A 12,927-nucleotide genomic window follows, 5' to 3' on the forward strand; every position below is an offset into this window, starting at 1 on the left:
ACTTGTTAGTTACTAGATCATTGTATTGCAATATAGGAAATCAGTCTGGTTTACTTGTCTTCTGCAATGGCAAAAGCGTATGTGTAATTGTACTTAATACAGTTACATTTCCATGAATTAAAATTCATTTTCTGGCAGTGGAGTGTAAAAAGCTAAGTGATACAATGGAGAACTGATGATGTGTAGAGGTGCTGATTTCTAAACTGTCATAAAATTAGTGTGCTGCTGTGTTCTGCAGGTTTCTAAACTGCTCTGAAATGTGCTAGAATTAGTTCCTTAGAAGCAGTTTTTATCTGGCGAGAAGTTAGTATACAGCATCTCCAGGAATTGTCACCACCTTGTCTGAACATTAAGAAACCAATTCAAAATATTATAAGAATTCCTTCTAAAAATACAGTAAAAGTGTTTCAATCAAGAAAACTGTACTTCTATTTTTCTCCATATGTCACTTAATTTTTTCCATAAAACATTTACTTAAGTAGTCTTTTTGGATAAATGTGATGATTGATTTTTTTTTTAATTGTAAATTGAGAAAACCTGAATTTATCCCAGTAAATTTAGTAAATTGAGATTTCCTTTAAAAATTGAAAAGATTTTCACCATCGCTAATATACTTTTGAATGTAATTTTCCTTAGATTAGTTAATGTAGTCTGTGATTCTGGACTTCTAATTATTTCAAGGACATTCTTATCCCTTTGATCAAATTTACCAAGCAGGTTTGTTACGTGGAAGCTTTTTTTTTTTTATGTAACCTCTTCATTTGCACAGGCTGTTCTTGATTTTTTTCTGCTTTTTAACCAAGTTGAAAAGGCTCACTAAAAGCCATCAGTCCAAAAGATGTAGAACTACAATTCTCAATAGGTGTTAAAGGCAGAATAGGACAGGTGGTAAATGCTTTTATTTCAAAGTTCTGACATATCTTTGTTGTGAATTTTATGCTTCAGTTATATCTTAGATCACAAACTTAGCTTTTACATCTAATTAGCTAAGGCATATTCTGGAGTCAGATTATAGCAGTCAAATTGATCTGTATTGATTGCATTCTTTTCATCATTTACATGCCTTTATGCGTTCTTTTTCAGGATCAGTAGAGAGCATATCGAATGGACCCTTAAATTAAGTTTGAGTTCAGCAGGTTTTTCCCTCCTGCTGTTGTGAATGTATTTCTGGTCTTTTGATTAAGCCATGAAGAAAAGTGATTTTTTTTTTATACAGGGGGCATGTACTTTTCATATATTTATATAGGATATAATGGGCACTTAAGCAAAAAGGTGAAGTAAGAAAAAGGGTATTGTGGGAAACTCCTTGAAACATTAAGCAGGTTGAAATATTTTATTCAAAGTGGTTAAAAGTGTTGACTGTAATCTTCTTTTAAAACAGTAAGCAGGAAACAGTTAAAAATGATTGTTTCTCAATTTTTGTTTTACATTATATCATGTTATCATTACATCATATTACATTTTGTTTGTCATTACATCATCACTGGTAATCATTTACTCATAATTACTAACTTAAGCATTTACAGGAAGTCTGACAACTAATCAGCTGTCATATGCTTTATTACTACATATTCATTTTAACTTTGGTTAGTTTAGCATGAGTTTATGCCATATGCTTAGAGTTTCATACGATTTTTGAGGATGCTAAATGATTCAGCTTACGTGTGTAGTGCTGTGTGGATTAGCTAATTGTTCTTTCTTTTGTCCATTTCATGCTCATTGCTAAATAGGAATTTACATTGCAGTTTACAAAATAAATCCACTATTAAATGTAATGGTAAAAAAAAATGTTATATTTAAATGTTAACTTATTAAAGCACACATTACTTATCAGAGTATTTGTAAACATTAAAAGGAGGTGGTGATGATAGATTTAGCAAAATCATAGTAAAAATTTACCTGGTGAGTAACAGTGCCTCAAAACTTATTAGAAATGGGTTCCAAGTGCTTAACACTAAGAATTTCCCCAGTTAAGAGGCTTGACAGTTTTCTGCAGGAGAACATCTTGAACATTTTAGAAATGAATTGTTTTTAACATAGTAAGTTCAAAGCTTGTCCTTATTTCAAATGGAAGAGCATAACATAATTACTTTGAGTAATAGAATGTTAAAACATGATTTTTATCTGTTCTGATGTGATACTCTCAAAGTAAACAAGCAGTTGTAGTCTTAGAGTAAAATGCTGGGGCATACTTTTATTTACAAATTCAGAGATCTTTGGTTTCTTAGAAATGCTGTTGATTAAATACTAGAATATTCATTTGAATCCTGCATTATCGTAAAAATGAGCCTTGTCATTCTCTCTAACAGTGTGTGCGTTTTTATGCCCCCGCCCATGCTAGGTAGAGTGAGACTATGTATTTTCCTGGTAGAGAATAACCTGAACCAATACAAAGACAATACAGCTGCTGAAAGACAATACAAAAAAAAAAAATCAGATTGTGAAATACTGGCATTTTTATTAAGAAAATACTTGTCAACTACCAACAGAGACCAGTACTTCCTATTGAAATCAGATCTTTGAAAAATGGTGATAACCTGAGGTAGTATATGAAATGCCAGGGATTGAGATCAACCAAAAAAAGGACTAATAATCATGTTAGGCTTGATGTTTTTTATTTTTGTTCCTGAAGGCCAAAATATTTTGGTGGTAACATTGCTGTGGGGATTTGTTTTGGCCAGAAAACAGAATGAATCCTCTGGAGTCCCTGACCAACAGCCCCATGAACACTCATTCTGTATCATTCTGTTCATTATACTCCTGAGACCACTCATTCAGTACAGAGCCAGACAGTTTTTTTTTATCTGGAGTCATTAGATAATGATATAAAATTAGTCACTTAAATATAAGCACATGTGCAATGCAATATTGTGTATTACATATCTAAAATTTTGGATTTTTTCACTTGCCCTAATTGAAGGATGTTTGGGTGGTTGCAAATGGCAAATTTTCAGTAGCATTACTCCCTGGCAAATATTTTTTGAAGCTCTTTGAAAAATTGTTTTTGGCTCATATATACTGTCTTTTTATCTCCAGAATAAAGCAGTACTCTTTTTTCTTCTCTTCCAGTATACCAGTCAACACATGTTATTTGTTCAAATTTCCAGAGCATAGCTGTCATCTGAAAACTATGGTCCATGTTTCTCAAGTTCAGAGTGGTTTAATTCTTTGCTAAAATTTGATGAGGTGATTTATCACAGCGTATGTCTGCTAGAGCTGTTTTCTCCTAATTAAAAAGTCTATCTAATAACTGAACAGTTTTCCCTTTTAAAGTGAGGGCAGAACTGTTTTCTTAAAGCATACTGAGTGCTGTTCCTCAAGCACAGAGAATTGAAATTTACCCTTTTCACATTAAACACTGGGTGCTGAGGATATTAATTTCTTCCAAATCCTCTGTCTGTTGGCCAGTTGTGACTATAAGAATGGCTATCTTGTTCAGACTGAGGATTGAATTTTTGACTTTTATATTTTCATTTTATAAGCCACTCTGAAAGTATGTAGCATAGGACAGTTAAGGCAGTCTAATTGTTCTATAATGTGATATTAGAACAAGACCTCTTTTTCATGATATTTATAGTAAAGTTTTCTATTAAATGAAATATTTTCATATGTTTTGTCTGTTTTTCTCTCTAATATAGCAAAGATTTATTTTTTTTTTGCTTCACTATTAAAATTAAAACCAGGTTTGTATAAAGCTTACCAGTGTGTTGGATTTGAGGTCTATTTGTGTGATCTTCAACTTCGTGACATTTCATTTATAAAGGGATGGTGTTATGGTGTTCCATTTTCTAAAGTTTTTCTCATAATTTCACAAATTGCTACGTGCCAGACCTGTCATTAGGTAAAGCACGTTTAGATTTTTTGATGTATATAAAGCTGTAGCACAAGGAAGCATAGTAATGCCATTGTTTGCACTAATTTTTCTGGGGAAGTAACAAGGTTGTCTCCCTTCTGTTTTGATTTCTACATCACCTAAATAATAAATTAATAAATCCAAATTGTCCCTCTCCTACTTGTATGATCAGTGTAGGTGTTTACTTCATAAATTCATAAATTTCTAGGTTAAAATCTATTTTTGTGCAATTGTTTTATAAAATTTCGTAAGTAGAAAACACTCTTTGGTCTTTGAGTGCCTACCAAAGTAAAGCCCCATTTTAGGTTCACACATTTCTTGAAGCTACCCGTGCTCAAAAATAAATTCACTACTGGTTATTTAGACAACGAAGAAACATTTGCATCTTGGAGGTACACAAAAAGCAGTGTTTCAGTGTTAGCCTGGACCATTAATAATTTTTGAAAACTAATAATGTGTGCTCCTGTTCATTTGCTGCTCCTGTCTTTTGCTAGTGAGTTCAGAAGATCCATTTACTCTGTGCGATGGGGAGGTGTTTCTCGTACCACAGGTCTTTATACTAAGTAGTAGGCAGGTGTTAGATTGAAAACATAATGATAAAAACATGCTGCTACTTTTCTTCTGCAGTTTATTGTTAGTGCTTGATCAAAGGCCTTCTCTATAATAAAAAAGGTTTTAATCATTATTGAGGCTTCTTCATGGATCAAACATTTACAGTAGTTTTTAGCAGACACATCATTGGTTATCAGACGTGGATCTTTACCTGCTTTTGGTAGTTGTGAAAACCTGTTAGGTGTCTTTTCCACTGATTTTTCTTCATAAGGGTTCATGTTAGAGAAACCGAGTTTGAATGTGAGTCTCGGAACGCTTTGTGGTGTAAAAAGTAACATGCAGTATCTGAATCACATAGCGCAGAGTTATGATTGTTGCAGTAGTACCATGGTAGCATTATCCTTCTTGATGAAGGGATTTATTTTTTTGTATGACAAATATGCAACTAGATAGATGGATAAGTCTGAAGATTTGGGTAATACCATTTCTCATTGAACCAAAGAGGTGTTGCAGTGCCTTCATTTCAATCTGGTTTTTCAAAAGCAGAAGACTCTTTCTTTCTTTAGATATTTTCAAATAAATGGAAGCAAGAAAGAAGCATTATGATCAACATGAAAGCTCCCTGAATGATGACTTACTGATCATTTAAGTAAATTCTATGTGGTGCTTCTGTTGAGTAGACTTTTCTTGTTGGAAATGTTTCTTTTTGCTGTCAGGTCTATGTTACCATGTTTACTTGATATCCAGTAATGCAAAGGTTTTTACCTTTTTCATACTGCTTTTTTTTTAACCTACATCTGAAGCATAGGAAAAGCTATTAAGCAATGCTACATTGCTCTTGCGCAAGACATTGCTAATGTGTCCAAAACATTATATTCGGTTATGGTCTCCCATTTTCCACAAAGGACAAATCTATTTTAACATTTTAATCTGGACCAGGAGTGTGTGTTTGGAGTAAATCTCCTCCTGTTCATACTTGCTGCTTTTTGGTTCACATTGTGGACCATGGAGCATGGTAACAGCATTCCTTTCAGATGAATCCAGAAGATCACATTCAATTACTGACTTTCTCTGATGCTGGATTATGCAAATCCAGAGTAAAAACAAACCAAAATTTGTGTACAGAAATTGAATCTTCAGCACCGTTTTTCCTATTAAATTACTGGTGCTGCATGGCAATGCTTACTGGTTAAGACGTAGTCATAGATTGTCTGAACAGATGGAAAAATGACCTGTTGTGATAGGTTTCTCTATTCATTGCTTGTCCTTGAAGAGATGAACTAAAATGAACTTGAGCATTGGCAGAGAAGGAGTAGGAGTCCTGTGTCTGCTTTCTATAAATATATTGGAATTAAACAGCAGAAGGGGAAAAAGAGTACTTTAAATTCAAGAACCATGTTGAAATAAACCATAATAGGAGCTGAAAGTTAGGAGATTGTTTCCAAGTCAGAGGAGTGTATTTCTGTAATAGGTTTTCTGTGGGTCCTGTGGGAGCTAACAATCAAACAACTCTATAGCTGAAGCTTGACTGCTCTATAAAAAGGTTGATTAGATGTGGTTGCCTGTGATAGTAGAGACTATTCCAGTAAATCAAGAGGTTCCTTGTAAGTTCATGTTTGTAGCTTTTTTTTTTTTTTACCTCATCTTCGGTGTATTTGTAAGGTTTTATTCTCTGTGTTTACTCCGCTGTCCCACAATATACTGTGGTTTTGCAGCTTTCTTTTTTGTAGATCTTGCTATTTGCTGAATTTGATTGCTGTGGCAGTTATATGACCTGTTTGCAGAGCAAGCTTGGGCATAGAATTGGAATTTCAGAAACTTGCAGGCAGCATCTTCCCTCCTGGATGAAATGTTTCTCTTCCTGTGTAACATAAAAATTACAGTAATTTATTTATTTATGTTTAAATGGTGCCCTAGTGAAACTGAAGTCCTTTACAGGTCTCCGTAGCTTTCTGTACAACTGCCTGAGTTTATGTAAGAGAAAAATGCATCTTTCTCTTTCAGCAGTGCAGAACTAAAGAGTGGGAATGCTTTAAATCCTAGGTGCAGGGTGGCAGATCCAACAGATGGGGTTCCCAGCTCCAAACATTTTTGTAAGCTCATACCACTATTTCTTTGTTTTACAAAAACTTCATTTTTATGCAGCACTTTAATTGTAGATAGCTTATTTTTAATTTATATATAGTACATATTTTTACCATAATAATAGAAGGGAAGAAACTTTTCATCAGAGTTGCTCATCACAGTATTCTGGGAGTACTTTTGCAGCTATTTTTTATACCTGCATAAGCAGATCATAGTAAATACTTTAGGTCTGCTCTCCATTGGAGAAATTAATGATGTGACCGATGCTGCACTATTGTGAAGGGCCATGGTCTGTGACACTTAAACAGAAACACTCCTTGGAGTTTTGACTCCGACTACTTGAATGCAATGGGACACATGCAACTAAAGAAAACTACACAAAGTAACCTCTAGCTAAGCGTAAGCAGAGAAAAAAACAAAAGAGGGAATACTGTTATCTCTAAAGCTTTATTTCTCCCCTTAGATCACTAAAGAGCTTTCTTCTATAAACTTATAGTAATAGAAGCTAATAATACTTAGGTCTGTGAGCTTTTGTTTAGTTGTTTAAGTTTGTGGGTATACGTATTTGTGTTTTTCCACACAAATTTCTGTAAATATATAACTCGAAAAAGTAGCATTTTGGAAAAGTTATTCTACCTTATAATTTATTATTGGTTTTATTTTTACTAGCTTTTTCTCAGTATTTTTATTAGACTTATTATTAGCATACCAAGGAGGCCTAGAAACGTTAACAGGACGGTGTGCATAGAGAACAGAGGTCTGTAAAGAGGAAGAAGAATATTAATTGTATGTTATACACTTGAATGCTGGCACCAAACTGTTTGCGAAGTATAAAAGCTGTATAAACTGACTTCCTTGTGTTCTGGCTACTGATGAAGTCCCAATACAATGTTATCTTCTCTGCAGTCTGCCTCGTAGTACTTCTGCTTTTCTAGATCAGCAAATACCACCAGCACTGCCGTGTGTCCTATTTGCAGTGGGCTCAAGTGCTTTAGAGATAAGAAGTGATTAATCTTCGTAACGTTGTAACACACCAACAATTATCTTACTTTTACATATGGAGAAATTAAAGCAGAGAGGTGTCGGCTTAGCCAAGGTCACACTGATAACAGTTACTCAATCTGGAATTGGATCCCCTGTATTTTCATTGTCAGCCACCGGCCTGTCTAGCGGGCCCCGACAACTGCCATTATCTGCAGGTAGAGCCAGAAGAGGTCTGAGACTATACTGCTTGGATGAATTTGGGAAAATTAGAAAAATTGGAAAAGCATGGAAAGCTCTGTGGTTGTGTGTGGGTGGCGGTAGTGTTTTTTGTTATAAAGAACAATGACAACAAAACAAAACACAGCTTAAACTTTGTTTCCTATTGGAATAGGCAATATAACCGCTAATTCACTTCTTTTGTTTCTGTTGGTATTTTAAGAACTTACGGAATCATACATCAGAACAAGCCTTTGTTAGAAACAGGATTAAAACGTTTTCTCTTGTATTTGTGGTTCTCTTCTGTTGAGTTGAAGAGGAGTTGGAATATGGATTAAGGGCAATATGTGTCTGGTCAGCGATGCCTTTTCAAAATAAAACCAGGACTATTAGGTTTTTAAAATCAAATCAGTTAATATTGTGTTAGCCCTTACTGAAGCTCATAGGAGCAAACGTGTTTCTGGTGAACATCATATATATAAAATTTATGTATATAAATATATAAAAAGAAATCAGCTCATACACAAAGCACATGACTTTGTGCTTTTGGTTAGATCTGGGAGGCACACACTGTTTTGTCTCAAGGATGTATTAACATTTAACTACACATAACCAAATACATGTATTTTATCTGTCTCCTTCCAAAGAGAATTTGCAACTTCATTTAGGTAATGGTTAATGTATGTGTCTGTTTTAATGCCAATTAATAGCAGAACATACATTTTTATTTTTTAGCTGAGATTATAAAAAAGAACATTTTAAAAACATGAAAATAGTGATGAATTGGAATTTGTTTGTAAGTATTTATAGTTTGTTGAACTGAAAATTTTATGTGAGAAAAAATGCAGTCTTTATCAGTGGGTATCATGTTTAAGTTTTTGTAATTAATGTTTTTAGTTAACATCTGCATTTATGACTTTGTGCAAGATGAGTATTTTCTGCAAATGAGAACACAACTTGATGATTTCCCTTCTTGTTAATTCTATCATGGATGTTGTTAATAGCCTTCCCTTAGAGTCTGTATTCTTTGGAAGCTCTGATTGTGATTTTGTGCTTTTTCAGAAACTCAACAGGCATTTTTTTTCAACTCAATGTTCAACGATTGGTAATATACACCTACAAGTTCTACATGTTTGTCTCAACTATTTTTTTGTTTCAAAACCATCTCCCTTAGGAAATAGATTTTAAAATTGATTTTCATAACAGACGTTTCTTCCAAATCCCTGCTACTAAAGACCGCTCTCATCAGAGTGAATTCAGCAGTGTGTCATTGTAAAGATTAAACTGCAGCAGCAGTTTCAATAATGAATAGATTACAGATCAGTGGACACCATTAAAAAAAGGGATATGGTAGGATATGAATAGTGAAATAGGAAGCATCTTTTTTGAAGATTAAATCCTACTTTCAAAATCTTGGTTTTCAAAGTTTAAATACTGTCAGCAAAAAAACCCCACAGCAACAGAAAAAGTCTTGCTGTATTCCTGCATAGTTGTTTAATCATTTCGGAGATTCCTTTAGATACTGTTGTGTTTACTGACTTTATTTGATTTATTTCCAACCCACTTTTTTTTTGCTGCTTCAGAAACATTCCTTTTTGTGCTTTTGTGACTGCAGTTTTAAATAGGAAATCTTTCACTTTGCAGGCAGTGCTCAGAGTGTGACCAGGCAGGTAGCAGTGACATGGAAGCTGATATTGCCATGGAAACCTTACCAGATGGGACCAAAAGATCACGGAGACAGATTAAGGAGCCAGTGAAATTTGTTCCTCAGGATGTGCCACCAGAACCGAAGAAAATTCCTATCAGAAACACGGTAAATGATGGTTGAGTTATTGTTATGCAGCTTGTATTCATAGTGGTTTTGTTTAAAATGACTTAATTTTGGACGTTTTGAATCGTTTAATGTTTTATTACTTGTGTTAAATATGCAATTTCGCTAAAGTAAATAATAATCTGGGATACATAGTTCTGAACTGAAGAGCTGTACAAGCTTTTCCTTTCACCTGGGTCACCAAGTCCTCTGTTAATGGCAGAAAAAAAAGGAAAGTTCACTTTGCAATTAAACTAATCATTTACAGCTATTCTTCACCATAACGGTGTGGGCACTTTGTTCTGGTAAATGCAGATTTAAGTATATTGAATTGCCAATTACAGTTGTAAGGTAATAATTTATTTCCTTATGTACAAATAACCTGCTAAATGACCGCACATTTTGTGACTCCCGTTATTTCAGGATATAGGAGTTATTTCAGGATTTCAGATATAACCCCCTGTTATTTTACCTCCTAGTCTTACTAGTGGTATGTTTTCTCCAATTTTTCTGGTAGATAGTGGTGTGGGGGTTTTGCCCCCTTCTTTTTTCTTTTTTGGGTGGTGGTGGTGTTTTATTAGAAGAGCTCTTGCTTCTTCTACTAATCAAATATTTAGCTTTTTTCTTTTATTTGAGAGTAGAATTTTCTATTGATCTGTGTTCCATTGTTTTTCCTGTGCTCTAATGCTTAAAAATGTTGTTCTCGTACTCATAAAACAAGATTTTTCATGTGGGATGTGTCACATCACGTACAAAATATACGTGAATGTATCAATGGACTTTTCGGTACAATTTAAGAAACGAATAATATTCCCATGACCCTTTGATCATTTGTAGTAATTATATGTAAACTGTGGTTTGTCTTCCAAAATACTACCCAGTATTAGAAAATGCCTAAACCCATTCACGTTAGGGTTAGACATACTTCATCTCTCATGCAGTTGATTAGATGGGTGAGAACTTCCTTTTTTCTCCGAAGCCTTTTCCAACTTCTTATGCTTGTACTTGCAGATAGGCCATACTTACCTCTTCTGTGTATACACTGATGGGATTAAGCAGGTATTTTCCTTAAATGTTTATTTTAAAGAAATTTCAATATATTTGCAGTGTTTGGGCTGCAGCATTGATTTACCTAGAGGCTTCCTTGTCCTGGTGTGTGACCGAAAAGAGCTTTAAAAATGGTTCAAGCCAAAACAATTAGTTTAGCTCAAAGCATTAGGAGTGTGAGCAATCCAAAATTAAATGTTGTGAATAACTGAGAGCCTATAGGAGAGAAACTCCCTCTTTCCCCCCTTTTTCTCATTGAGGGGAAGCACAGGTTCTTACAACTGTCTGGGTAGGTTAAACTGACTGGACATGTTGGTGTTCATGCAGAAGAGAGACTTACCTGGTATTGCTGTTTAACTCTTCATCTCTTCTCCTTTTTTCCTTCTTTCTCTTTCCCCTTTCTACACCTAATGTAGTGGTAGGGGGTAGGGATTCATTATGGGAAGTAAAACTAAAAGCATTGAAGGAAAGACATTCATAGTAAGAATAAAGAGGTGATGTAAGGATTAGTACAGAAGGCAAGGTTCCTTTCTTAAGATGCTCCTGTGATACCTGCCAGTTTTCTTCTATGCTAAATGGAGGGAAGGCTGTCTGGTTGTTCTGAGGCATTCCCCTCAGTGCTACACTGTTACGTGTCACTGGTGCTGCACTGGTGAGCCAACATTTCCCCTGGTAGAGCATCTATCTACACACACGGTGGTACATCACGTAGAGATTAAATTTACTTTCAGTGGACGAATGTTGGCAAATGCAGCATTACACAGTGGAAGGGTTATGGCTACTGGTCTAAAAAAGCTTTGTTCCTCTGCTTGGATTTTTAGGGTCTTTCAGGTTCTCTCCAGCTCTTTGCTTTTCTACAAAACCAGATTTGCAACATAATGCCTGTGGTGTCCTGTTAGCAGGTTATAAAATTATCTCCGATAACCTCTTTATCTCTGATAATTTAGCTTTCCTATAGCACTGACTATGATTGGTGGTGTTTTTTTTTTTTCTCCACTCCCCTCTGTCTTCAACTTAACTATGGAAGAGGAGGTTCACACCTGTGACACCATGCTGTTTTCTTTTTCTAAACTAGGCTTTATTACTTCTTGGTCTTGGTACACCTAGGCTGTATAACAAAATGAAAAGTACCAACCTCTGAAGACTTACTAGACGCTTGGTAGCTGTGTGAGATTCCCTAACACCTTCTTTGTTCTGAACAAAGGAAAGACTTTTTTTAATTCATTACCTCTGGGGCTGACTGTGTTTGAGAGGAAAAAAACCCTGACCTTCGGACAACTTCTCATATAAAGTTTAGTTGTATCCAATTATGGAGAGAACATCTCTGGTGCATTTTAACAGTGATGATCAACTTGTCCTTTGTGCACTCACTGTGCAGATCATTCTAAATAATTTAAAAAAAGGAAGAAAAAAATGAATAATTTGAAAACAGTTACTTCACAGTGCTCTCTTAACTATGTGCTTTGTGCCCGTGAACATATTTTATTCAGTTCAGTTTTGTTTTGCAACAAATTGGCAAACCCACTTACCTAACAGTGTAATCAGCCTTGCTTACAGTTACAATCAACAAGTGCAATTATAAGACTGTTGAATTGTGTATTTGTTGCTCTTAAGTAAATTTCCATTTGTTTTGCATAGATTTGTCTTAAATTGATACAACTGAGAAGGTTTTCTTTTTCTTTTTTTTTTGCCGTGTACCTAAGAGAATGGAATGCATTTTACATGTTTGGATCTCACTGTAGTGGTTCATCGTAGTTAACTCTTACTTTGTAGACAGAAATTGTGGGTAAACCTTTAACCTGATAAAGTTGGATTAGGTGTTACTGATGACAACAATAGCTGGTATCTAAGAACTTTACATAATTAATACGAATACAAATGGTTATCTAAGCCTGTATGCTATCTATGCAAAAACACTATGTTAACTTGTACTTTCAGAATTAATAGTTTGCTATTAGTTTGTCTTGCAGCTCATATTTGTTAACATTGATTTCAAACATGATACAATATACACTTTTCCACGTAAATTTTTTTTACTTTATTCATAGTGTTTTTTTCCCTCATTTCCATCAGACTATGAAGAAACCATTTTAGAAATATTCATAATTATACCTTTGTTTCTCATCCAATCTAATTATGACCGTGTACTTGAATCCTGCAAAGATATTTTCTCTATTTTTGTAATTCATCAAAGCTCCTGCATTCAATCATGTTGTGGATTTTCTTTTCCAGCGGTAAATTGTTTTAAAAAGAAAAGCAGAAATGTGTTTTTCCACTTTTTTTTCTACCTACTAGTTTCCTTTTCTTTTGTGTTATTGTAAACATTTAATAGGCTATCTAGTTTTAACTTCTGTAACTCAAACAATTTCTTCTCCTTCAT

General features: G+C 34.5%; 1 protein-coding gene across 11 annotated transcripts in view; it reads left to right on the forward strand.

The window, feature by feature from the left end:
* PHF14 (PHD finger protein 14) overlaps positions 1-12,927 on the forward strand; it is a 164,243-nt gene that overhangs the window by 43,296 nt on the left and 108,020 nt on the right. For all 11 annotated transcript variants that reach the window (XR_013946049.1, XM_080578913.1, XM_080578906.1 and 8 more), the window contains one exon: positions 9,335-9,503. Coding sequence is in view for 10 of the 11 variants with exons in the window: in XM_080578913.1 (XP_080435039.1) it covers positions 9,335-9,503 (169 nt within the window). In the remaining variant the exon portion in view is untranslated. The remainder of the gene's footprint in view (positions 1-9,334; positions 9,504-12,927) is intronic.

The sequence above is a fragment of the Anser brachyrhynchus genome, assembly GCF_964034855.1.
Source record: "Anser brachyrhynchus genome assembly, chromosome: 2".
NCBI lineage: Eukaryota > Metazoa > Chordata > Aves > Anseriformes > Anatidae > Anser > Anser brachyrhynchus.